This window comes from Carassius carassius, chromosome 34 (genome assembly GCF_963082965.1).
Source record: "Carassius carassius chromosome 34, fCarCar2.1, whole genome shotgun sequence".
NCBI lineage: Eukaryota > Metazoa > Chordata > Actinopteri > Cypriniformes > Cyprinidae > Carassius > Carassius carassius.
The window spans coordinates 17475012-17502632 of NC_081788.1; the positions used below are offsets into that span (position 1 = coordinate 17475012).

General features: G+C 36.0%; 1 protein-coding gene across 2 annotated transcripts; it reads left to right on the forward strand.

The window, feature by feature from the left end:
• The first annotated feature begins 5274 nt into the window (after positions 1-5274).
• Positions 5275-27510, forward strand: LOC132114551 (semaphorin-3F-like). 2 transcript variants are annotated; one of them, XM_059522721.1, is made up of 18 exons: positions 5275-5800; positions 8930-9058; positions 14011-14171; positions 14309-14371; positions 20683-20802; positions 20899-20992; positions 22046-22165; positions 22308-22453; positions 22538-22652; positions 22982-23051; positions 23193-23337; positions 23544-23766; positions 24131-24219; positions 24366-24407; positions 24552-24709; positions 25187-25254; positions 25359-25486; positions 25884-27510. In XM_059522721.1, exons 2-18 carry the CDS (start codon positions 8941-8943, stop codon positions 26277-26279), a joined length of 2256 nt encoding a protein of 751 aa, XP_059378704.1. In that variant the 5' UTR covers positions 5275-5800; positions 8930-8940; the 3' UTR covers positions 26280-27510. The 2 variants fall into 2 exon arrangements, with proteins under 2 accessions (XP_059378704.1, XP_059378705.1); XM_059522722.1 differs by having other exon boundaries at positions 25362-25486.
• The last annotated feature ends 111 nt before the right edge of the window (positions 27511-27621 follow it).

Sequence of the window (27621 nt, forward strand, 5' to 3'; positions counted from 1 at the left end):
TGTTTAATGTGGCTTGTTTGTCTCTTCTGTTTCTCCAGGAAATGAATGAAATGAATGGCTTTGTTCTTTCCTTTGACACACTTATTTAGTGTTAATCTATTAACAATAATTAATCTGAGCCGGGGACTATATAATAAGATACTGCCTCACATAAATATGCACCTAATTGTATTTACAAGTTTCACCTTTCACAATTCTTCTTTCAAGACTTATTTATTTCTCATGTCTACCCACAAGAGGGCAGCATCGCAAAGAAAAGAATTGATTTCCCTTTTCAATAAAAGAGCAAAGTCTTTTTATGTGTTTTTTTTTTTTAATGGAGCAACAGCTCTGGTGCATAATATTAGGATTCCAGCTTTTTTCCATAGAGAGCTTGTTTTGACTTCTGTATTTGAAGCGCCTCCAGACAACACAAGCTCTTGGTTATGGTGGTGGGACAGCAAAGGCGATGAGATAAGCCTCCTAGTGCAGCATAGAGTGATGTCATTGTCAAACGCTCTTATCTCCATTCACATGCCTGTGCTTAGACAGCTGTGTTGTGCTTGATCACGTAAAACTGATGCATTCCATGATTTCATGATCAATTCAACAGTCTTTACAGGTTGGCAGCAGCATTATCTGAGATTTGACCTTCAGAGGTGAAACACATCTCTTAGGAAAAGCATGGATCAAACACATATTTCCTTTAAAATATGGAAATACAGTACATGATCCACTAGGTAAACTTTACTTTGTCCTCGTCACCTCTGGCTGCATGTTAACAAGCTTGGAACTTCGACTAGAGAGGTCAATGTTTAATGAAGCTTGGATACGCATTTAAACAGCACAGCTCTGCAAACAGCCGAAGGGCAGGCATTTTTGGGCAGGCCTCAACAGAGGAGTGCCGATGTTGCAATGGTACACTTAAAACCTTTGGTTTCATGCTTAATGCAATGCTATAAATATTCCACCAGCAAAAGCCTGCCCTGTTTTTAAATGCAAAGACGCCAAGCAGGCAGCAGGAGTAGAGCCGCAATGTAGATACCACCACATGCTTTATCAAGATCGAAGGAAATACGTGATCTCATGGGCGCACGAACTACTGTCCCACCCGCTCAAGTCGGAAGAATGTTGTTTAATCAGTATAATTAGGTTTAGATTACATTGAAATTACATAGATTACATTTTTTACATGAAAAATATTATATAACATTTAAAAACAATATTGTAATTTATTATTGTTATTATTATTATTATTATTATTTTTGGCACATTTTTGGCTGTGCTCTTATATATGACTAAGAATTGTCCACATTTTATAATCTTCTTATGTGTTTAATGTTGGTGAAATAAGTCTTAAAACTTTTACATTCAGTCCCTGATTTTGTTTTTATTTAATTTTTTATTTTGTTTTGTTCAATTATTAAAAGAAATATTTTAAAACAATTCTTATATTTAATTTTTTATTATTTTATTGTTACATTTTAAAATGTAAAATACAATTTAAAACATCACTGATTTTTTTAAATATGATTTTTAAGTTAAATTAGCACATTTTGACAGTATTGTTATATTTTACTTAATATCATCCATATTTATACTTTTCTTGTGTATTTAATATACAGCACAGACCAAAAGTTTGGAAACATTACTATTTTGAATCTTTTTGAAAGAAGTTTCTTCTGCTCATCAAGCCTGCATTTATTTGATCAAAAATACAGAAACTTTTGGTCTGTACTGTAAGTGCAGTGAATCACAAAACCTATAACATGAAATTCATGATTATGTTTTAATTTAATTTATTTATTATATTATTTTGTTTCATTATTAATATATATGTAGGCACAGTGAATCTCAAAGCCTTTTTACATTAAATTCATTGATTAATTATATACATAATTTCCATGTTGTTGACCATGGGTGCTTTGAGATTCTTGCTCATTCAAGTTATTACTCACGGTTTTTGTCAGGCAGAAGAGGTGATGGACAGAGCTCTTGATTTGAGCCATCTATTACAATATCAATCTGTCTTTACAATTCAGTAAAGCATCCATAATACCAGACTATAGCATTAGATCAAATTAAAGTCTTACAAAATCATCAGTCCCAAAAAGTAATATAAATATGCACTGCATGTTAAAAAAAAAAGTATGCAACTGAATATAAGAAAGAAGGTCAGAAAGTAAAAGGAGACAGAGATGGAGTGTGATGAAGAGGGTGGGAGCCAGGGAATAGAAAGAGAGTAAGATAGACAAAAAGAAGGAAAGAGAGATGAAATGGTAAAGCTAATTATCAGGGCCACTGACAGCCCTGGCAAGCAGATGAATGGTTTTATCTGAAATATCACCAGTGGCAGCAGGAGTCGCAGCCTTCGGGCAGCCTCTGCACTCTTTCCAACCGTCTGCCCTCCAAAATGTGTTTTGACTCACTCTGTGACTAAATGAGTATGCATGCATATTTGAATATCTGAGTATACATGCATATCTGAGCACTGAAATCTGTTATTTCATCAAAAACACAACCTTTTTAAATATAGTAAACAAAGTCTGAGTGTGTGTTCCTCAGCTTTTGTGTATAAATTGCCCATTACCCATTATTAGATGACCATCACACCTCAAGTGATTGCTTTTGCAATCAAGATGAAACTGGAGTGTACAGAAAAAAAAGAAGAGGCAACTCAGCGGGACTTTTATCATCCCAAAATCTCATGGCACTGCATCCATCTTTGATGAGGCAGGCTGCTTATACGATCATCCATCCTGGGCATCCTGTGGGCTGCGGCTAGGGTGCTGACAGATTTATCTCTTAAGACAGATGTACTTTACCCTCCCACATCCCTCCAGCTTTTTAACTTTTCCATGGTTTTACTTTCCTTTTCTCTGGATTTTGGAGGTTAGCACCAGGTTTACCCAGGATACTGACTCATGCGGGAATATATCGGAGGCGGAGAGAACTGTTATTAGGAAATTACATACTTTGTTTTAATGGAGTTAGAGGGTACTAGGGTCAAAGACATGACATTAATGACATGAAAATATGACAAGGCAAGGTTAGTTCAGGTTGTAAAGTGTGGTGTGACTCCACACAAATATGATATTTGTGAATAAATTATTAATGATACATGTATTTGTAAAATAAAAATATATATAAAAAATAACAAATGAAACACCCAGACAAAATAATTGTAAAAGTTTATATATATATATTCATGCACTGCCTGTATTTATGAGAGCCACGTACTCTTGATGATAAATTTGTTGTTGTAACTCTTGCTTTGAGCCTGCAAATCTCCATTTATACACTCCAGTGAAAGAAAGACAATCATCTCCCAACAAAACCCCACTGACGTCCTGACCATGTATGATGAAACGTGATGCTTTCTGTAGACCAAATGCATTTGAGCTCTTTAAGATTCAAATACAGCCTTTTTTTCGATCTTTAGAATATATATTGTATCAGATCAATGAAGGTTTAAAGGAGAATAAATCATGTGCTCTTTCACACAAAGGATATAGTTCAAATTCTCTGCTTTCACAAACATGAGACAGTCACTCAAAAGGTCTGTCGAATTAGTAACAAAGGGAAATATATAGCTGTAGCGTTAGGTCATCAACTTTTAAGTTGCCATAGCAGCATGCCCATGCCAGATACAAAGGTCACTTGTGAATTAGAATATAAGAAAGTGTTTTCACTTAAAACAGGGTGCATACAATTCAAAACATGACCTTTTTTACTTGTTCTTTCTTTGTTATCTGCCACATCATGTTTAATCAGTGTGGTGTTTTCTCACCAAATTGAGGTTTTACTGCACTGTTTAAACCAAATAACCTCATATGTTAGGCAATTAAGCTTCTTAGTTGATTCACTGGTTTACGTAGATGTGGTCGTAAAACTGCGGACTGTGTAAAGTGTCTCATGACGTGGGAGAATGTGGTGCTGAATGATAGTGGAGCTGGTGGGGCTTAGTGCATTGTGGGTGAAAATCACACGGAAACCTGAAGTTGACTTGAGTCATTTCCTCTCAGAGGAGAATAAAGGATGCCTCCCACAAAGAGAGAGAAAGACAAGAAACCACCTCCACATCCGCAGAAGTATAAGAAAAGGGCACATTATGTGATGTCATGAAAAGCAGAGCATCTTTTTAATCAGCTGGAGAGGAAACGGTAAAACTTTTTACACGCCATTCCACTCACTCTTGAATTATATATAAAGGCTATATACAACATTTGTACATTTAGTCTAAGCACTGGCATCCTAATGCATTCCAGTGTGACGGAGGCCCTAGAAAGAACACACACCAAGGGCCTTTTTTGTCCAAAATACCATTTCGCAAGTTTCTTTTTGTATGAGAGAACGTCCTTTCACCCAACCCACCCCCTCTGTTGTGTTTCACCACTGTCGTCTTGAGTCTCGCAGCTGGATGCAAAAGAACTTTGGGAATTTCAGGACACTTTCTGGCGGGACAAACAGATCCACCACAAATGCACCACAGTGGGTCTCTCAATACAACGGCTTGACAACTGTCTGTCACTCTATTTGCAGCACAGTGATGTGCACATCTAATGAGGTGAGACAGACAGACAGGATAGACAACAAAGATTTCATACCATGTACACTGTGCTGAACCGTTTTTGTACTTTTTGAACAAAGGTATGAATTAATATATATATATATATAATTCTTACAACTCCATGTTGCATGTTGTTTTTATATAATAAATGTATATAATACATAATAATTAGAATATGTAATTATTAAAATATATTATCATTTATTATATTTCCTATTAATTAATTTTAAAAAGTATTGTATAGTAGTATTTTATCTTAAATGAAAATATGAATTACTGTAAAATGTAAACACAATTGGTATAATGAAAATTCAGCATGTTTGCTCACATTTGCAACTGAAACATTTGTCAACCAAAAAAATAATAAAATAAAAAATAATAATCTTTTTCGTTATATAAAAAATTTGAATCATTTTCATTAAACCTGTCTAAAATGTTAAAGTTCTATTTAATAAAACAGTAAAACATAAAACTTTTCTCATTTATTATTCAGCCATCATATTTAATTATACAATCATCATATGTTGCCTTTTACATGTTTTGTCGTTTCAGTTCTGTTTGGTCAATATTTTATTGCTTAAATTGCCCTAAAACCGTCATGGGATTTTAATGGCAGATTCCATTGTGACAACATGCCCCGTTACAGATTGTTCAGTAAGTAAATTGTTCAGTATGTTTTTTTCCCTGGACAATAACAGAGGAAATGTTCTGTAGTTTCCTGCTCTCTTCACGGTTAAAGGCGGTTCGCTGGGCGCAGTGCTGAGGGGCTGGACCGTGACACTTCACCGGCGAAATAAACCAAACACCTGCCACCGCGCACACTTTCAACTCACGGAGACGTGCAGCGTGGAGTTTGCGTGACAAGGAAACGAACACATCGTTCTGTTTTGTATTCAAAGTGGCAAACGCTGGAGATATTTTCACGAAAACTGCAAAACACATCTTGACTTTTGTTGCCGTTATCTCCTCAACTGTCTAGATAAGAGCTTAGAAGTATCCTGAGGAATTACGTGCACAAACTGCAACTCCAATCGCTGATAATTTTTTTGGACTGACTGACACGCCCCAAAAGTGAGAATTCAAAATGCTAGAGCTATAAAAGCTCTTATGTTTTTATGAGAAGTTTTTGGACGGATATCAGAATTTCAGTAAGGCACGAGCTGTGCTCACGGAGACGGTAAAGAGTGTGCGCCTCGAGACACCAAAAACACGGAGCAACAGACCGACTGAAACAGAAGACCAGCGAATCGGGTGAATAACGCTACTTCTCTCAGTTGATAGAGAAATCAATATTAAACTTCCTTTTGTCATAAAAGAGATTTTGACCTCAGGTAGCCTAGTTGACAGGGAATTCGCTGTTAAAATATAAATTTAAATAAAAAAGAGAGAGAATTATGTTTTTTTGTTATTAGTTGACAGTACAACTGAAAATTTGTGCGAACTTGCAGCAATGTTTACATTTTACAGGCACTCCAACGTCACCTTACATACAGGGTTTTTGCACTATATGAGGATGACTGTAGGGTGAATCTAAAGCAGAAATCAAATATAGCCTGTATGTAGCCTACATTTTCCATTTATTTGTGTGTTCAGTCAAGTTCCTTTTATCTCATCTGTGTATGGATGCTTGAAAAGTTTATACTTTAGAGATGTTTTGTGTTAGAGCAGCTTTATGAACTGAAATTTCCTTTTAAAATTGTAATTTGATGACTAATTATCTTTTAAACTGGTACTGTCATGTGTTTGTGTGGTGGTTAAAGGTATTATTGTATTTCTGTATTTTATGAACAGTTTGAAAGAAAGGGACCAAAATCCTTTGAATGTCAGTTCGTGAAGTTATTTGCAGATAAAATTTTCATAGAGATCATCAGTTTACATTTAATTACATCTTAATTGTAATTATGTTTCCTATTAATATATAAAGCTTACAACTGAAAAGTCAGAATTAACATGAGAGGCAAAATGTGCAAAATTTGTCCTGTCCACTTTAGCAAACTCAGGCCTATCAAATCTGTTCATAATCGTCAAGTACTAGTGTGGCACTCCAACATCAGGCTTCAATTTGTGTGTGTTCTATAAATATTTGACTGTTTTATACCCTTTTTGTATTTACCACTATGCATTTGGACTTTTAAAAATAGAGGTACAACAACCTAGCGTTTTGTCAGTCACAAAAAAAGGGGAAAAAACAGACACGTTGGAGTTGGATTTAATGGATGTCATAGATTGCGCTTGAACATCCATAATTCATATGCTGGCCATTCCGGCAGAGGACGACTGATACATAATGCATGCTAACAAGAAAGTATAACAGTTTACACCTGTGAAGTTCCACTCAAGATTTAAAACAAATATGTCGCTTAACAGTTTACTTGAATGATGTAGACGTGCATATGCTCTATCTGTCTGTCTGTCTCTCATCTCTCCGTTTGTCTATCTACGGTATGTGTCTATCCTGTTAGGTTAGATGTATAAGTGATGTGTGTTTGTGTGTGTGAATGAGAGCCTGTGCTTCCTACTCTTTTCCCTCAAACCAGTGCCAGAACCAACATGTAAGAACACCTGAGTGACTGGTGCTGTTGAACATGCGAAGGAGAGGAGACATAAGACAGATCTGATCTTGCATAGAGAATGAGTTTCATCAAGAGCCAGTGAAACATGGTAAAGCATAAGAGGATTTTTGAAATCAGGTTCAAAAGTGAGGATGCTTTGAGCTGGAAAATATGACATCAATTATTTGTTGATTTTCATAGTCTTTCACAAGAGCACCAAAGATCACAAATGTGCATTTGCAGCTTTTCAATGCTTCTTTGCGCTTGTCTAACACTAACACAGCAGCTATGATCCATCCCAGTCTGATGTCTACAGTCATGATACACATCTACATGAACATGCAGACTGAGATAACTATCTCTAGTTCTTTCTTTTTTTCTTACTCTGCTCTCATTTACCAACTTTTCTATGCAATCTACAGTTCTCACTCTGTAGTACATTCCTGGACAAGCCCCTAGATGCACTTTGAATGTGAATTTGAACCAGTGACAGCTGGCAAAGCCTGGACCAGTGTTTGTATATGTGTGCGCGTGAGTTTGTGGAAAAGAATTAAGCGAGTTGCCTAGTGTCAAAATATTTGCCTTAGAGTAAAACAGACAAACAGCCCTAGAGCGAAGCTGTGACATATGCACAGATGTAGTATTTCTAAGTGCTACTAAAAAATCTGCAAGTTGGCATGGGATTTAAGCTGATTTAATTTTGCATTTCCAATGAAGAGAATGTATGGACATACAAATCCCAAGTATGTGAGTCCCTGCTGTGCTGACATCACTCACATACATCACTGGCCAGCTGATGATGTCATATACCGAAGCCCAGGATCAGTACCTGATGGAAACTGATCTAAAAGAGGCAGCAGTCACAGCCCTGTACTCCAGCGAGTTCTTCCAAGTTATAACAATGAGCAGCGTGACGGGGCTTTGCGGCAGCTTGGATTGATTCCCCATCTTTTCCCAGTAGCGTGGCCTGCTTTAAATCACAATCAGTGATTTTTGGGTATATTTTTTTGGGGGGGTGACGGGGTCTATTCAGTCATTCTAAAGCATGTTAAATATGCAATTCATTCATACGATATTGGGAATTCACCAGTTAATTACAATTATTTTATATATTTTATCGAGAGCATGATGTAAAAAATGTCCAAATATCGTATTGAAGAAAAAATCAACCCCTTTAGTATTGGTTATTTTTAGTAAATTAGTAAAGTTTTTGTTTTAAATATTATTTAGATTTAACATCACATTTCTAAAAAGAAGGAAAAAAAGTTTATCTGTAATTATTACGCCACTCATGCATGAGTTCCACCTCTCCTACACTGGTCACAAACCACATCTCTTACGATATCATAATCTGCTAACTCTCAAATTAGTCTGTGCAGTTGCACAGAGTGGATGAAGATGATTAACAGCACCTGTTTTTCCTAAAATAAAACTGACACCATGTTGCATAAATGCTGACCCTCTAATGCAGGCCTGATACCTCGGACTTTGCATGGAGTTGAATAGAGGAAGGTGTGACAGGCCGGGATTTGTCTGCGTGTTAAAACTCAAGGCTAAATTTACAACATAGTTGAGTACAGTACTAGTGTTTGCTTTCTGTTTCTTCTGTTGTCTGTCTAATTTGAACTGTCTCCATCTCTCTTCCTCCTTTTCGTCTCTCATTTATTTCCAAGCTATTTTTTTCCTCTTCTCGTCCTTCGTCTGTTCTTCCTTTGTCATTTCAGCCTCTTCCTTTGTCGAAATCAGTGATAAATTTAGCCTCTCCCATGCTTTTCACTCTACATGTCCAACTTGTTTTATTTTCTTTCTTCTGTGTGTTTTTTTATAGGTTGCTTGCGAATGGGTCTAACTATGAGAGTAATGGAAACGAGACTCCTCCTGTTGATATTGGCTTTGTTTGTGTTTGAAGTGGCCTGCACACATCGCTCCGCTCCCAGAGTACACCTGGCTTTTAGAGGTGAGCACAAACATTATTCATTTCCTGTCTATGCATACTCAAATACTCAGCTTTTCTTATTCACCTTTGCATACACCCACATGCCTGTATGTACACACACATGTACACATTTAGTCTAAATGAGGACATACCAGACTTCGATGGTTAAAGCTATATACAGAATGCTATTTACTAACCATAACCCACACACTTCCTCTTGAAGAAAACATTTTAGTTGTGTCCCAAATGACATGCTATACACTATATACAGTACTTCACTGTCTAGTGTATGACATTTAGACCGCTTAATACTCTTGATAACCCCTTCCCCTTCACTACGCAATTAAAGCTTCAACCGTTAAGTACTAAACATTTCACACTTCTAGGTTAAATATCTGGGTATTTCATTTGCACTTCTTGTTGGAATTTTCAGTGTGAATATTCTACTCGCACTATTTATTTCACAAAATGGCATATACAGTAATAATACATAATTATGCTAATTGGAACACACCTTTGGATTTTTAGAACAATATTTTATTTCATGTTTCTTGTTGAGAATGTGTTTGGATGTAGGAGGGTTTTGTCAGATTTGGCTTGTAGGGAGCAATTTTATTTCCACATTATAGGTTATTATGTACACGCACATGAACATGTGTTTGCATAGTTTTACTTTTCAGTGCCAAGTAGTTCTTGGCTGAAAACAAATGGTGGATGTTGATAACGCGGTTGAGGTGGGGAAGGTTCTGGATCTGGGTGGGTGTCCTCAATGGAGCATATTCCAGAGAACCTCCGAATCCTGTATGTAGTTTATTGTTTAAAAAAATTAAAGAGCTCAGTAATATTAGTAATTTCCTGGATTTTAAGATGAGATAATGCAATGTGGTGTCACTGGGGCTCTCCGAATTCCCATTAAATGGAAACTTTTCCATTTTCTTTTCCATTTTTTTGCACCATAAAACATTCTATAGGAGTGCAACAATAAAAAATGATATACGAAGGAGTAATTGTAAATCTAAATATGTTCAGAGGTCTTCTGTTCTCACTTCATACACACATCAGTGCAACTAATACATACACCGGTATCCACTCCTTACACAGGCTCTCTAACTATATTTTTGAAGCAGGTTGAAATATGGGCTGCTTAACACATACCTGATGTAAACAGGAATTAAAAGTGTGAATCACGTAAGAGGTTAAAAACATGGCGAACATTAAAGTACAGCATCTCACCAGAATATAAGCACAATTTTGTACTTGTTTATGTTGTACCAACCAGACTGTAAACAGCTTTTTTCCGAAGGAGCATTTTCTCCATTTTAGTTTGCTATTTCTGTGGGGCCTCATTCTTTGCTAGGATACAATAACTATGACCTACATAAAAAGCTGACTTGACTTGACTCGAGTTAACAACCAAAGCTACCTTTGTTGGTCTCTCTTTAAATATTCTGGGGCAGTTATTATTTTATTATTTGTAGAAGTTGTTTTTATGTTATTTGGCAAATTATGACAAGGATATTTTGGGAATAATTTTCCTTGGAAGAATTGCTGTGTAAAATCAAAGAACAAGAGCAACGGGACTTGAAACCTGCTTGAAAATTGCACTCCACTTGGAAACAGACCAGTTCATCTCTTGAATTTCAAACTTCTCATCTCATCTTGTTATTTGTAGGGATGCACAATATATTGGTACCATATTGGTTGTATGATTTTAGATCTATGTTATCTTAACACTCAAATTTCATCTTTAAAAAAAGAATTAAATGATTGTTAAAAGTAACCTTTTCGTATTGTACATAATATTGTTTGTCGTTTAAAATCACTTGCACTTGTAAAACAATTGTTTTTATTATTTAAATTTTTAATTTAGACAAACTATTAAAACATTTTCCCCCGGTTTCACAGACAAGGCTTAAGCCTAGTCCTAGACTAAAATGCAAGTCTGAGTTGTTTCAAATGAAAGAAACTTGTACTGATTGATCTTAAAATATATCAGTGCCTTTGTTTTGTCTCAAGATGCACACCAGTAATGTTTTTTTATAAGGCATGTTTATAAAAATTACTTAAATGTCCTAATTGAACTATGGCCTAATCCTGGTTTAGGCTAAGCCCTGTCTATGAAACCAGGCCTTTATGTTTGTTATATCAGCCAGATTTTTAATATCGATGCATCCCTTATTTTTTGAGGTGGGATGTGAAATGGTCTGATGATGGTTATGGACAACTGACAATAAGAGAACATTCATTGCTTCATAACCAATAAGTAGAGGTTCTTCTATTTTACAGTAAACCATGCTTGATGCCTCAATTCTTAGTGATGCTTGAGATTTAGAGAATTCAGTTGACCCTTCTGTTTTTCACAAACAATCCAATCAAGATGGGTTAAAAGTGCCTTGAAGGAAATTCATAATGATGTTAGCAGGATTCATGAGAAAGAAAAGCTGTTTCCAATATCAATCACCTCTTGTTTCATATTTCACATTGCCCAGGGCTCATATTGCTCCTGCTTGTGCCCTGATAAAACCTAATTGAAGAGATGACTTGGCTGAATTATATGCCCTCAGTAATTTCTAGCTAGTTATTGTTAGCTTTGTCTTGTCTTTCATCACCAATCCCTGTAATTCCACTGAAACCCTTTGGCTCTGATCCAGTCCGTTTCTGCCCTCCCTTTTTCCTCAATTGCAATGTATTTTACCCCCGTCAGGAAAGATCACCCCTTCCAGTACTAAGCCCCCTCTCACCCTCACCACCATCCTCTCCTTCAAATCAAGAATAGCTGGACAGAAAAATCCACTTGTCTCATTGGTCTCTCTGTTTTCTGTTATCTGAGATGGATTGTTCATTGTTTATCCCTGGGATGGTCTTTGTTTCGGAGGCACCTGCAAATGAGGGAAGGTCTTTGTGTAGCTCTAGAAAGTGTACACAACTAGAGACTATGAGAATACTGCGTGAATCTGGCAGAAAGAGTGAAAGAAGAACGTGATATACTACAATGGCCCTAATGCGCCCAGTTGTAAACTTACCTCTTATAATTAAGCAATTTACTTTGATCAAGTTAATAATTTATTCAGATTATGACATGCTGATTTAATAATTTTTTTTTTGTATAATTCAAATATATTGTGGCAAATTAGTAAATTTAAATATATACATATAATTTAAATATTTATTGTTTAAAATAATATTGGTAGAAATATAAATGTATTTACTTATAAATATAAATATATTAAATATAAAATATATTTTGACATTTTCGTTTTATTTTCCTTATATATATATATATATATATATATATATATATATATATATATATATATATATATATATATGTAATGTTTTTTGTTTTGTTATATTTGAGATTGATATCTGTTTGAAAGTGCACTAGTGTATTGTTAAGTCCCAGTTGAATTCTTCTCACAACAAAGACTTCCTGCAGGATGTTGTATCACTAGCCTCACCTTTGTACCAGCGTCTGTAATGAACCCTGTGCTGCGTCCACTTTGGTCCACTGCAGGTTTGGCAGAGGTGCTGTGTCCGGTGTTCTTTCCTGAACAGTAAAAAGAGGAAGAACGGGGAACAGGATTGTACATACGATCTTTCCCTTCTGCCCACCCTGTTCCTTGTCCAACAGATTCTTAGCAGTTATTTTAGCACCTACTCTAAAGCATCCTGTAAACACACATTCAAAGCATATTCGATACTTTCCTGTGCCTAAATGTTTCCATAAGCTACATTCAAATGCTCACCCTGTCACTCAGTAGCACAGTTCTTGAAATATTCAGCTCTTAAAAGCTCATGAGACACCCTGAAAATGACTCAAGCTCTTTGACCCACTCTTGCATTCATTTCAGCTTGATAAAACCGAAACAAAGTGTTGCGTTGGCTGAGCTAACTCTTATGTTGAGCAAGACTGCATTTATTTGATCAGAAATAGTTAAAATAGTAATATTGTGGAATATTATATTATTACAATTTAAAATAACTATTTAGAAATGTAAATTATTCCTGTGATGGCAAAGCTGCATTTTTTAGAAGCCATTACTCCAGTCCTCAGTGTCACATGATTTTTGTTAGTGACAGAATTAAAATTAATACTATTATTAGATGTTGATGTCTCTGCAGGCCTGAAATCATCTGATCATAATTCATAACCGACACACATCTGTTAAACTTTCACAACAACATTAACTTCAATTCTTGCATCAGGGCCTGGTGTTCTTTTTAAAGTTCTGTGACAGCCTGCAAGAATGTCTGAATAAACAGTTCATTTTAATCTTTGCCTTCAAGACTGAATATTTGGCCCACATGTGCAAGTGTTTTTCTGTTTGCTGGCACTCAGGAAATGTTTCTTGAACTGTGTTAAGTGCAGTTCACTCCCAAGAGAAACTAACTTGCGCTTCTCAGCTTTTCCTTCCACCTTGGAGAAGAGCTCGCTGAAGACGAGCGGCCCAGAACCCTGCTGTTACAAGATTTTTATTTTAATGATTTCATCTGAAAAAAGGAAATGCCCACAGAACTATGTCATCAGACTGAGAGCATGTTAGGTTAGTCAGAGAGCAGATGCGTGAGTAAAGAGTAAAGAGCTCCCCCTACAGATGAAACACTATTTTACTAATAGATTGATTAGTGCCTCCCAGCCTTTCTGTCGTTTGTACCTTTTAATGTACTTTAATTGACTATTGTGATTCAGCAAGGTCATTAAATTGATCAGTGTGACAGTAAATACATCTATATTTTTTTTTATAAAAATTCTATTTCAAATAGATGCTGTTCCTTTCCAGTTCCTGAATGCTGAAAAAATTGACAGTTTCTCTAAAAATAAAAGTAGCACAACTGTTTTAATGTATATTAAAATAGACAAACTTTATTTTACATCATAATAATATATCACAATATTAATTTTTTATATATATATTTATCAAGCAGTTTATTTATTTATTTTTTTCCTGTGCTTTTCTTTTGTCATTCATCAGAACTTATGGACACTCGAACAGCGAGGCCATTCAGTTTCTCCTTCAACACCAGTGACTACCGGATCTTGCATGTTGACCCAGACCAGGGGCGGTTGTACCTGGGCAGCCGTGAATATCTGGTCTCTCTAGACATGCAAAACATCAACAAAGAGCCTCTCATTGTAAGTGATGATTCAAGTGAATCAAATCCATTCACAACAAAACAACACGAAGCAATTAGCACCCAAACACTGACCCCAGAAGAATTGAAGTGTCAGTGAATTCTTCTCATAATGCGGTGGGTGTTTTATGTCTGTAGATCCACTGGCCGGCTCCAGCCCAGAGAAAGGGAGAGTGTCAGATGACTGGGAAAGGCAGGCATGTAAGTTTGCATCATTGTTTTCATCTAACCAACCACAACTCTAATTAGTACTAAATGACTCCCTAAATAAGATGTGAGACTCTTGGTCTCACGTAAATTAATATGACCTGTCTCAGTTTTTGTTTGTTTGTTTATTTTATTTATAAAGCACAATTTAATACAACAGCAGTTGCCCAAAGTGATGTACAGCAGACTTCAATCTAATACCGATAACACATAAAAGAAAACAATACAAAAATAACATACATACACAATTAGTCCAAGTTCAAAATAAGACATGCCTCCAGACCTAATCAAGGTTAAAAGCACGGGATAATAAATGAGATTTTAAGTGAGATTTAAAAATAGCTATTGATGGAGCCATTCTGATATGCAGAGGTAATATGTTCCACAGTTTAGGTGCAGCAACTGAGAAAGCCTGATGACCCCTAAGTTTCAGTCTGGATCTGGGAATTGTTAAGAGCAGTTGATCAGAGGACCTAAGAGAGTTGTGTGGCAGATGTGTGGCATTTTAATAAGCCACCAAGGTATGTTGGAGCCAGGCCATTTAACAATTTAAAAACAAATAATAAAAGTTTGTATTCAATTCTAAAACGTACCGGCAACCACTCAAGCGACAATAAAATTGGTGTAATATGTTCATGCTTGCGTGTACTTTGCAGTAGTGTAGTGGCCGTGTTCTGGACTGCCTGCAAACTGACTGGCTCCTACATAAAGAGAGTTTCAATAATCAAGCCGTGAAAAAATGAAGGCATGAATGACTTTCTCAAGATCATTAATAGAAAGAAAAGTCTTTACTTTCGCCACAACTGGATTTGACAACAGCATTTATTTGTTTATCAAATTTAAAAGCTTTGTCAAATTATACACCCAAATTCCTCACAACTGGCTTATTATATGGTGCCAGTGGACCAAGACCAAGGTTAGAAGGCACAAAATTATCTGATGGCCCGAACATGATGATCTCTGTTTTTTATTATTATTAGGTTTTAAAAAATGTAGGGACATCCAGCTTTTTATGTCATTCAGACAGGCAAATTTGTTTGTTGCAGTGGCAGATAAATTTGCATCAGCATAGCAATGAAAGTAGACACTATGCTTCTTGAGAATAGATCCCAAAGGAAGCATATATAATGAGAACAAGAGAGGAGCGAGAATGGACCCTTGAGGAACCCCACCAAAGTTAGTGGAGCTGGAGTTGAGAAAAATTCACCCAGATTAACTGCAAAGCTTCTGTTAGATAAGTAAGACTTAACCCACTGAAGGGCAACTCCTCGAAAGGCAACATAATGCTCCAGACGAGAAACCAAGATATTATGATCTATGGTATCAAATGCCGCACTAATATCTCATAATAACAAGATTGCTGAGGCTCCAGAGTCAACGCTCAATAAAATATCATAATATACTTTTAAAAGCGCTGATTCAGTACTGTGTTGTGCTCTAAAACCTGACTGAAAAACTTCAAACACTGAATTTCTCATCAAAAAGGTCTGTAATTGGATAAAAACTACCTTCTCCAGAACTTTGAGAGGAAAGGTAGTTTTGAAATCGGTCTGAAATGAGAAAGCTCTGTAGGGTCCAAATTAGGTTTTTTCAAAACAGGCTGCACTGTAGCATGTTTAAAAGAAGATGGTACATAGCCCATAGACGGGGAACAATTTATTATAGCCAAAATCCAGAGGTGGAAAGTAACGAATTACATTTACTCGCGTTACTGTAATTGAGTAGCTTTTTTGTGTACTAATACTTTTTAAAGTAATTTTTTAAATCTGTAATTTTACTTTTACTTAAGTATATTTTGTTTGAAGTATTGTACTTCGCTACATTTTAAAACACATTAATTACTGAGTAAAAAATAAATAAATAAATAAATCGCTCCCTGGAAACTTCGGCAGTAAATAATGGGCAGGAGGGCAAACTGGCGCTAAAATCACAAGAAAGATGCAGACGGTCAAAACAGGCGTTAGTTGTGCAGACACCGCTGAAAACGAAACCCCGTCATATTCTGAAGTTGAACTCGAAGGAAATGAAGTGAACCCCTGGCCATATGCAGGGGCGGACTGGCCATCTGGAGCACCGGGACTTTTCCCGGTGGGCCGCTAGCCAATGTGGGCCGGCCCACCCGGTACACAAATATATATATATATATATATATATATATATTTTTTTTTTTTTTTTTTTTAATTGACGGAAATCATAATATTACATCTCTTTTCTACGCAAATGGATGAGTGAGTCGATCGCGCAGCCAACAAGCGCGTTTTCGTCTAATTTAGAGAGAGACCGATTCATCTGGTACAACGAATTTCTCTGAGCAGCAGGCCACTGTATACGTTCACTTAAAACATAACCGACTGTGTTTACGAGAATAGCCTACTTGCAGAGACAATTATTTTGAAATAATTGTGTGTGTATTTGTTCTTTCAGAAGTTAGGATACCCAAAAGATGAATTAATTCTTTGTACGCGCATTGTCTGAAATGCTGCTCACAGCGCGTGCTTTGAACGAGTGCGCGCAAGCTTCGAACGCGCGCAAATTGTTTAAAAAAGTTGAATCAGCAAGATTTAGAAACAAGTGAAAACGATCAACTACGATACATTTCACCCCTCCAAGCGAATTTAAATTTTACCAAATTTTAAATCACTATTCACGATAGCCCGTCGGGAAGAGCAGTGATACATTTTGGAGCCCGACTGCAAAACACAATAGCCCCTGGACGTCGGGCTAGCGATTTTGCGAGCCCTGCACCTCAGATCTATCCAGTTTGTGAACCACTGGTTTCCACAATGTTTTTGTTAAACAAAATAAATGATTATTTTAAAAGATTTACTCAAGAGAATAATCTGTTCACGAATCGGATCATGAACTTATATTACCGCACATTCATGCATCTGTTAATTGCAGTGTTGGGAAGGTTACTTTGGAAATGTAATAGGTTACAGATTACAAGTTACCCTATTTAAAATGTAATAGTAGTGTAACTTTTTCAATTACTTTAATAAAGTAATGTAACTAATTACTTTTGATTACTTTTTGATTACTTTTCAAAATCTCCAATAAATGTTTATTTGCAGCTGTTAATCATCTTCAAACATTTACACCATTCAGGTTTAACCTTACAGCAGTGCTCAATACTGTCAGACTTTTACAATCCTTCATCACTTGAATTAAGATGATCAAATTTGAACACATGTCTGCATGTCTGCTTCATTAATTTCCACATGGGGCGGACTGGTATAAAATTTCAGACCGGGAAATCTCAAACTCATACAAACAAATTCATGGACAACACTATTTTTTGTATGGACCTGATATAAAAAAAGATTTAAATCTTTAGTTTGGGGACATGCAAAATAATTAAAAGTTCTCTCCTGAACTTCACCTTCACTTCATTTCTTTTTTCTTTTCAGTCTCTTTATTTTGCCCTGTTATCCATCTACCTCATGACTTTAACACTCAAGATTTAACAAAACTATACTTTCTAAATTGCCTACATGTCAAATTGAGTGCATCACTACAATATAAAATCCTAATACTGAACATGAGTCATGTTTTTCCCTCACAAAAATTAACTGCTTTTATTACGTAAAAGTACAGTAACCATGTTTTTTTTAATTATTATTATTGCAAATGGATTACCATTTGTATTTATTTTTAAATAAATAAATATGTAAATTTGTGGCATGGTTTAACAACAGTAACCTTTGTCTCTGAATGTATAGCAAATATTAAAACTTTGCATATGCTTTGATTCAAGTGTACTTTTGATATATTTGTCCAAAATGTGGCATATTCCGTCCGTGTTAGGCAATAGCAATCCCGTTTTTATGACTGGATTCTAACCAGACTATGTTTCTGCATCGCGGAAATTATAGGGCCGTACGTCTCAGAATAGTCCGTTCAATTTGGGAAAGAAATCAATTACATCTGTATGTGGATGTATGTAAATATTCAAATGTAATCCCCACTGTAATCTTTAAAATTTTCAGAAGTAACTGTAATTTAATTACTCATTTTTTCTTAGTAACTGTAACTGATTACAGTTACATTTATTTTGTAATTAAATTACGTAATTAAGTTACATGTAACTAGTTACTCCCCAACACTGGTTAACTGAATGCAAAGTGTGAGTTCTAGGAGAATGTTTGTCTCGTGATGAACATGTATCGCTCACTAGGAGTCGCTAAATGAACAGCTGCAGCACGCAGGTTATCTTTTGCCCTATTGGTTAAAATCCCCAAACAGTATACTTAAATATCAAATAAATAAATTACATCAAAACAGGGGCGTTTGCGTTTTGATGTGGTGGGCTGCTGTGGGCCAGAAAGTCCAGGGCCACTTTTTGGTCCCAGTCCGCCCCTGGCCATATGTATGCTCTATTATGCAGTGTAAGCTGTACTTGCCTAGGAAGACCAAACTAGCAGCTTATAAAATCTCGACAAGACATCAACCCTTCGCAAGAATGTAGAGGTAAGCTAAATAATTGCATCGGTGCATTGGTGGTTAAAATGAAGCTTTGACATTTTAGCAAGAGGTTTTGCACAAATTAGCCAAAAAGACCGTGGTGAGGAGTGTGCTATTTTTGTTTTAATGATGTGCGCGCGCATTTATAGTGCGTTCTTTCACTGTGATTCAGTCTCCTAAAATGCATTTAGAATGATCACAAAATTGAAGATATAGGGGCAGAAAATTCACATATTTATATAATTTCATATATTAAATCAAAATCACACAAAGAATGCCATCTTTTCCTCCAAAAATCATCATGAATATATACATATATATAACAGTTCAGTAAACAAGTTAATTAAGAGACTTGCGTTTTAGACACCATATTGCCTTTTTTAGCTCTATTTCTACAACAGAAAATAATTCCAAACACAGCCACCAAAGCACAGTTTTGCGTCTCTGAGCAACGTGACAGTGTCTCGTTCCTGAATGAATCAACCGTTTAAATGATTCGGTTCAATCGCAATGACTCACTTATTAACAGTGACTTGCTGACACATACTGGCCATTTTAATTTCACATTTAAAGTATCTTTTGATTTTTTTTTAAATAATTAATTTCTTATCATTTCAAATGAGTATTCAACATTTTATGTCTTGTATATCAAAACATTATTCATGCATTTGTAACTGCAGGTTAAATGCATTCTTGTCCTGCACTAAACAGTGTAATACATCTAAATGCCACTTCCAATGAATCTTTTGCATTTCCTCTGCATTAAAAGATGAGTTTGTTGATACTGATTTGCCTGGTAACAGCCCAAATGTTTTATTATTCTAAATAACTGATTCCTTTAATTAAAAACAACTAGTTTGAGATTAATAGACCTATCACAGGGGTGTCAAACTCAGTTCCTGGAGAGCCATAGCCCTGCAGAGTTTAGTTCTAACCCTGCTCCAGCACACATATCATGTAGTTTTCAAATAAACCTAAATGATTAGATTAGCTGGATCAGGTGTGTTTAATTAGGGTTAAATCTAAACTGTGCAGGACTGTGGCCCTCCAGGAACTGAGTTTGACACCCTTGGCCTGTCCCATTTTGACTCCCTCCCACTGTTAAAATGTAACTAAGTAATTTTTACTCTGAGTAAATTTTAAATGAGCTACTTTTTACTTTTACTTGAGTAGATTTTTAGACTGGTACTTTTACTTGTACTTAAGTAAAATTTCATTAATGTAATGGTACTTTTACTTGAGTAGAATATTTTTGTACTCTTTCCACCTCTGCCAAAATCCTTGGGCCAGTAACATTAAAAATCTGTTTAAAAATGTGTGTAGGAATAACGTCTTGAGGACTGTTAGTAGACTTCAGATTTTCAACAATCTCCGCTAAAATTGTGAGAGAAACAGGTTCAAACTGATTAAAAAAAGAGCAGAGCATGAAACAGTTGAGACCGATGGACCATAATCAGGTAAATGAATAGAAGATCTAGTATTGGCAATCTTCTCAATAAAGTGATTACGAAAGTTTTCACATGTTTCCAGAGAGAGGATTAATGGCGGAGTTCAAGGTATTAAATAAAACTCTGGGGTTGCAACTTTTTTTTTCAATAATATCAGAAAAATAGTTGCCCCTAGCTCTTTTGACCATTATCTAATTTTTTGACAGCAAAGCCCTAAAAATATCAAAAGAAACTTGAAGCTTGTCCTTCTTCCATTTGCGCTCCGCGTGCCTACAGACCTGTCGGAGAGCGCGAGTAGAATCATTTAACCATGGTTCTGAATTAGATTTAACACGCCTTACCTTTTTTTTTAACAGTGGTTTGTTTGTGTTTGTCTGTGTGTGTGTGTGTTTTCAGGGAGAGTGTGCTAACTTTGTGCGTCTGATTGAGCCATGGAACAGGACTCACCTGTACACCTGTGGCACAGGAGCTTATAAACCCATCTGCACCTTCATCAACAGGGGCTGGAGAGCTGAGGTACATGCACACAAACACAAACATACTCTTTATACTCGTACGTAGACACAACCAGCAGTAACCCAACCAATGCTTTCCCTGCTCTGATGTCCACAGGACTATCTCTTCAGACTGGTTCCTGGATATGTGGACTCTGGAAAGGGAAAATGCTCTTACGATCCAAACCAGGAGAATGTTGCAGCCCTGATTAGTAAGAAACCATTAATGAAGATTTTATGTAACTGATCCGTTGCTAGCCCATTACTAGCCAAGCCTACTGTAGCAAATGATACAGTTCACCATATTATCAAACAAACTCCAGAACAGCAGAACATAACAGAATCATAACATAAGTTAACAAACACGTATAATAAGATAACAGAAAAAATACATATAAAAACTTAACAGAATCATAACATAGCATGAAATTTCGAAATCATAGCATATTAAGTATCAGAATCATAACCGAATAACATAACATATCATAACAGAATCTTAACATAATAGAACATAGACTAGAATAATAGAATCATAACAGAAAAAAAATCTAAACAGAATCATAACACTGGACAGCTACATTTGCTCCAGGGTAAATCATAACTAATTTGTTTACATATTCATTCAAGTACTGTATATAGTTGTCTGTGATAAGCTTTTGACTTGCAGTTTCTAATCATGTTATTACATTTAAATTAAAAACAGTTACTAAAAACAGTAACATGCTTTGCAACATCAATTCATTCTAGTCCATGTATAAATGCATACTGTGCAGAATAAAATAATGGAAAATCAATTTTAATTTTACTACTTTAACATGGGCGTATTTTACAAGAAACCATGCTGTTTATGAAAATCTCCAATTCATCCTGATCTGATGTTCTGTAAAGCACAAAGGATCAACAACAAGAGGGTAGAGTTTATTGAAGGGTCAATATCCTGTCTAATGTGTCGTCACACAACAGTTCAGCAAATTTCACAAAAAATCATCTGAAATGTATAGCTTTCACTTGTACTTATGAGTTATTATACAATACTGATGGTGTCAAAGCAGTTTTACAGTGTCAAAATAGTTTGTCAATAATGCAAGAAGACAATAACAAAGAGTTATTTTTCCAGCTAAAGTCAGTTCATTGTTGATTTAGTGTTGTCATCATCCAGTTCAGCTCTCTTTCAATAGTGTGTGTGCAATCAGTCAAGCGTCCCCATCTAAGCAAGCCAAAGGCGACAGCAGCATTCATCTTTTCCTCACCTCTCCTCCATCTAGATGGAAACCTGTATGCTGGAGTGCCGGTGGACTTCATGAGCACTGATCCAGGCGTCTTCAGGACCATGGGCAGCCGGCCAGCTGTGAGATCAGAGCAGTATGACTCTAAGTGGCTGAATGGTAAATAACTTGGCTGTTCATACATTATTTGTATTTTAAGATGACAATTTAATTAGTTTGAGAATAAATACTTGCTCAGCTGTTTATGTTCCCATTTAAATATTTGGATGGACATTACAGGCACTCTCTGTTTATTTCCTAGAACCTGTATTTGTTCACATGAAACAGATTCCTGACAGCTCAGAGAAGAATGACGACAAACTCTATTTCTTCTTCCGTGAGAAGAGTCTGGACTCGGGGGCTGGAGCGAGTCCAAGTGTGCTGGCCAGAGTGGGCCGTGTTTGCCTGGTGAGCAAGATCTTGCTTCTTGTAACCAGAAACTGAACGTTCACAGCTCAGCCAGTCAATAAACAACTGTTTGTTTCATTACAGAATGATGAGGGCGGACAGAAGTTACTTGTGAACAAATGGACAACTTTTTTGAAGGCCAGGCTGGTGTGCTCTGTGATGGGCGATGATGGGGTGGAAACCTTCTTTGAAGAACTGAGTGAGTGTTGTTTTTTTTTCTTCCCAAGTTCATTTCATGGCAGTTTATTATGTGTTACATACAATCTAGCGGTGTTAAATCTGCCAAGTATTTCAGATATAGCAAATACTGATGTATTTTAAGTGATGCATACTTAAAGGGATAGTTCACCCAAAAATAAAAATTCTGTCATTTACTCACCCTCATGTCATTCCAAGCCTGAATGAGTTGCCTTCTTATGTTGAACATAAAAGAAGATATTTTGAAGATTGCTAGTAATCAAACAGTTGATGGTTTCCATTGACTTCCATATTATTTTATTTCATATTATACCTTCTCGTCCGCTCCAGGGGACGTGTTTATCCAACCCACCCAGGATGAACGAAACCCAGTGGTATATGGTGTCTTCTCAACTTCTGGGTACATATTTTCTGCAGATCAACACAAAATGTCAAATTATAGTAATTTCTTTTCTTTTCATACTCTTCTTTTTGTGTTTTAATTTCACTTTGGATATCATTTAATTGTTTCTGAATTTGTGATATTTTTCTTGTCTCTTAGCTCTGTGTTTAAAGGCTCAGCCGTCTGTGTCTACTCAATGGCTGACATCCGAAATGTCTTTAATGGCCCTTTTGCCCATAAACACGGACACAACTACCAATGGACTACTTATACAGGGAAGATTCCCTATCCTCGTCCGGGAACAGTGAGTTTCAGTCAATTTCTCTATTAAGCTTTATGAAAAAAATTTAATTTCACCCACAGTATTTGTTATTGCATATCCATTTGTTTTTCTTATATTCTTAAAGTGTCTATGATATATTTTATGGATATAAAGATATTTTTAAGACAAGCAAACCCAGAAGCATGTACATTTTTTCTGACTGGCTTTTCCTCCATGTCTCACATCAGTGTCCAGGAGGCACATTCACACCAGGCCTTCAGTCCACAAAAGAGTTCTCAGAGGAAGCGGTTAACTTCATTCGTGCTCATCCTCTCATGTATCACCCCGTGTATCCCATTCACAAGCATCCTCTGGTGGTGCGCTCTGGTGTAGACTATCGCTTTACTACTATTGCAGTGGATCAGGTGGATGCTGTGGATGGCAGATATGAGGTTCTCTTCCTGGGAACAGGTGAGCCTGCATCTTCTGAATGCTGATATTTGTTAAGCTAAGGGAATCTGTTAACTTGGTGTGGTATAGCTTAGTTGTAAAAGTAAGCATGAAATGAAAATTCTCCCCATCTTTTTTTAAAATGCATATTATAGATCTTGTTGTGAACAACCCATCCTTTTCTAATTATTTAAATTCAGCCCTGCAAGCTCACATGTATCTGCCTCCACTTTTAAACACAACGCCCAAAACCCGATCAACAACCGTTGCACAGAACCAAGTCCCCACCATAGATTTTTTTATTTTCTGATCATCTGTAATGTAGGTTGCAGATTTTGGTAAACATATTGTGCTGACAGTGTATCACTTTTCTCTCACCTCACAGATCGTGGTACTGTCCAAAAAGTTATAGTCCTGCCCAAGGATCCCACCACAATGGAAGCGCTCACTTTAGAGGAAGTGGAAGTTTTCAGGGTACCGTAAATACATTTTACAAATATATTTCAGACCTCAGCATTTTAATGTCATACTAAAAATAAATAATGACATTTGTGTGTGTTTGTGTGTGTGTGTAATAAATTTTTTTAAATATAATATGCTTTTCTATTCCTTATTTATAGACACCTGCTCATGTCAAAACAATGTACATATCAGCCAAAAGGGTAAGATATAATAAAACACATTTTAATAGCCTCTAAGAGTGTAATTGTTAGAAATGTATTACAGAAATGTTATTAATATATATATATATATATATATATATATATATATATATATATAATATCATTTTTTTTTTTTTTTTGCAGCAACAACTGTACGCATCTTCAGAAGCAGGTCTTACCCAGATGTCCTTGCACCGTTGTGGAGTATATGGAAAGGCCTGTTCGGACTGCTGCCTGGCCAGAGACCCTTACTGCGCTTGGGATGGAGTAAACTGCTCTTCCTTTACACAAGCCACCAAAAGGTCTGAAAAACTGAAATCTTCTCAGAAAACAAATTTTTTTTCAAATACTGTAACTTATTGTAGGTCCTCTATGCCCCGCCTCTCTCAAACTTACAAAACTACTGCGCTTCCTGAAACCACATCATCTTTCTTTGTGTGAAAATTTGGGCGACATTTTGCAAATATTTCCACATCGTAACATAAAGTTATGGGGGCGTGGTTTGAATGAGGTGTTTTAGCCTAATCTGGATTAGCCTTCTCTTTTAGATAGAATAAATCCTTTTGTGGGAGACTTTGAGCTTTGTAACTCTGCGGATCTTATACAAGCACAAATAGCTACATAACACATTTAAGAAAAGGAAAAATAGAAATCCCATTTTATGAACCCTTTAAAATTGTGCTTATTTATATTTAGTCTCCTCACAGCTGAATCAAGATGAGAGTGAATGATGAGAAAATGATGTGGCGTTTGATTTGATCTTGTATTATTTCATGTAGGAGGAGCAGGAGGCAGGATGTTAAACATGGTGACCCTTTGCGTCAGTGCCGAGGCTACAACGCTAAAGGTAACAAAAACAAACAGTCATCAATAAATAGTCTGCAAGATTATAATGAGGGTTGTCTGATGTATTTGTATAATATGACTGTAATATCTTTCTGTATTTACTAGTAGAGAGGAGACTGCAGGAGAAAGTTCAGTTCGGTGTGGAGGGTAGCAGCACATTTCTGGAGTGTGTGCCGCGCTCTCCTCAAGCCACTATCAAATGGCTCTACCAGAAGGATGGAAGAAGAAAAGTGGTATGATTGGATTCTTTACCTTGATCTCAAACCAACCAACTAACCAGCCAAATAGAACATTACATAACAAGATTTTTATTTTGTTGGTTAATATGCATAGTTTAAAGAAATGAAAAATTGTATACAGCAACATTAAGACACAATAAATTAAGAAAAAGTAACGTTAAACACATTAAGATTTCTAGTTTAAATAAATGCAGTTTCTACAAGAATATTAAGCAGCATAACAGTTTTCAACAATAATAAAGGGCATCAAATCATCATATTAGAATGATTTCTAAAAGAGAAGTTACTTTAATATCTAATAAAATGTCAAAATATCACTGTTCATTTTAATCGGATATATGCAACCTTATGAGAAGTGTTTAAAAACATTTAAAAATGTCTTTGTTGACAGTTGAATCGAGACGGTGAGGTTCTTAAGACTCCTCAGGGGGTCCTTTTGAAAACACTCACCAAATCAGACGCAGGCCTCTACCATTGCCTGGCCACAGAAAATAACTTCAAACATACGCTGGCTCGTGTCTCTTTGCGCATCCTGGACCGGGACATCGCTGTAGCCCTCACCACCCCCGATGAGGAGGAAGAGGCATCAAGGAGCCGTCACAAAGACCATCAACAGGACCCTGCACCTCTAACCCCAGAGCTCCTGCTGGAGCCTGAAATGCGTCTGATTCAGCAGTACTGCAAGTCCTACTGGGAGCAGCTGACGGCCGGGGGAAACTCACAGGCTGACCTCCCCAAACGTACAAATCGCAGACACACAGATGCACTGAAGGCTAGTGGGGAGTGAGGAGGACAAGAAAAGAGTCCCCTTGCTCCGAGCGGTTTGTGGACTTGCATAGGTTAGTTCATATGCAGTGGCACCAAAAAGTATTTGGACACTTTTGGACCATTTAGACACTTTTTACAGTGTTCAAAGTGAATAAAAATAAAGTTTTGATTCTTAAAAATCAAAATGTATTCATTTCCCCCCCAAAAGTATTTGGACACTTTTAAACAATTAATTATGATTACATTTGTACAGTATTCCAAAGTATTTTTGACATCTAAAAATTAATAAATTACAGTGTTCAGAAGTTAACCAGTTGCATAAATTAATGTTATTAATATTCACGTAAAATTAATTAATCCAAATATTTGGAAATGGCTTTTAAGAGATTTTTACTGTTTAAAAATCTTTTTTGTTGTTGTTGTTGTTGTTGTTGATGTAGGACTTAACATTTCCATTTGCCACAGTGATTTGACTGAATTTCAGTATTATAAACAGGTATAAGCTTTTACTAATCTCACAAATTAAGCTATAAATGACCTCCAGGATTTACATACTGGCTTTAACTAAAATCAAAAAGTCATCTGAAACATAAAGCACCTTTAAAGAGGATATTACCTCACAAGCTTTGAAACGTTCCACTATCCTGTCATCAGGAAGACCCTTTGTTAACTCACCAGTCATTGGGCCAGTGCCATGTCTAATGTTCCACCTGGATTATGAAATTGTAAGAAATGTTTGTATATATGTTTATTAGTAATATGTGTATGGATTCTAATAACTGTGTTAATAATGGTGCCAAACATTTGCAAGAACTCATTCGTCTTCATTTCTGTGACTGTTTCTCACCATTTGTAATATATATTTATTTGAAGTTGTATATTTTTGTTTGTATGGGATGATCTTTGTTGTCAGAGGATACTGAATAAGGGTGGAGGGCATTTTTGCATGATTGAGAAATTCGATATGTTGTCATATTTATTTAAAATATATAAAATGACTGACACTGACACTTTTATGTTGTGCATTTCAGTTCACACTTTGTGCCTGGTTGAGCAATCACCGTTTTAGTAAATACAAACGTCATATGAGTTCACTCAGATAATATCTAACACTGGAAATATTTCACAAAATATGTCTTTTTTTTTTTTTTTTTTTTGAATGGTTAGAATAGTGTGGTTGTAAATTACAATGTTGTGTCTTACTCGTAGATGCCTTGTATGGAAAGAAATAATAAATAATTTGTGAGCCAAAGATTACATTTTCAGTTCACATGTGAGTATATTTACATATTGCAAATACATTCAGTACAGATCCACATTATATCCTTATATAGAATCTACATCAACTGATAAACACATAG

Excerpts from the sequence above, each read along its gene's own strand:
- LOC132114551 (XM_059522721.1), top strand. The coding sequence starts at position 8,941 with ATGGGTCTAACTATGAGAGTAATGGAAACGAGACTCCTCCTGTTGATA. Across the intron at positions 22,166-22,307 it reads TGACTCTAAGTGGCTGAATG|AACCTGTATTTGTTCACATG; the intron begins GTAAATAACTTG and ends TTTATTTCCTAG. Across the intron at positions 23,338-23,543 it reads CCTATCCTCGTCCGGGAACA|TGTCCAGGAGGCACATTCAC; the intron begins GTGAGTTTCAGT and ends GTCTCACATCAG.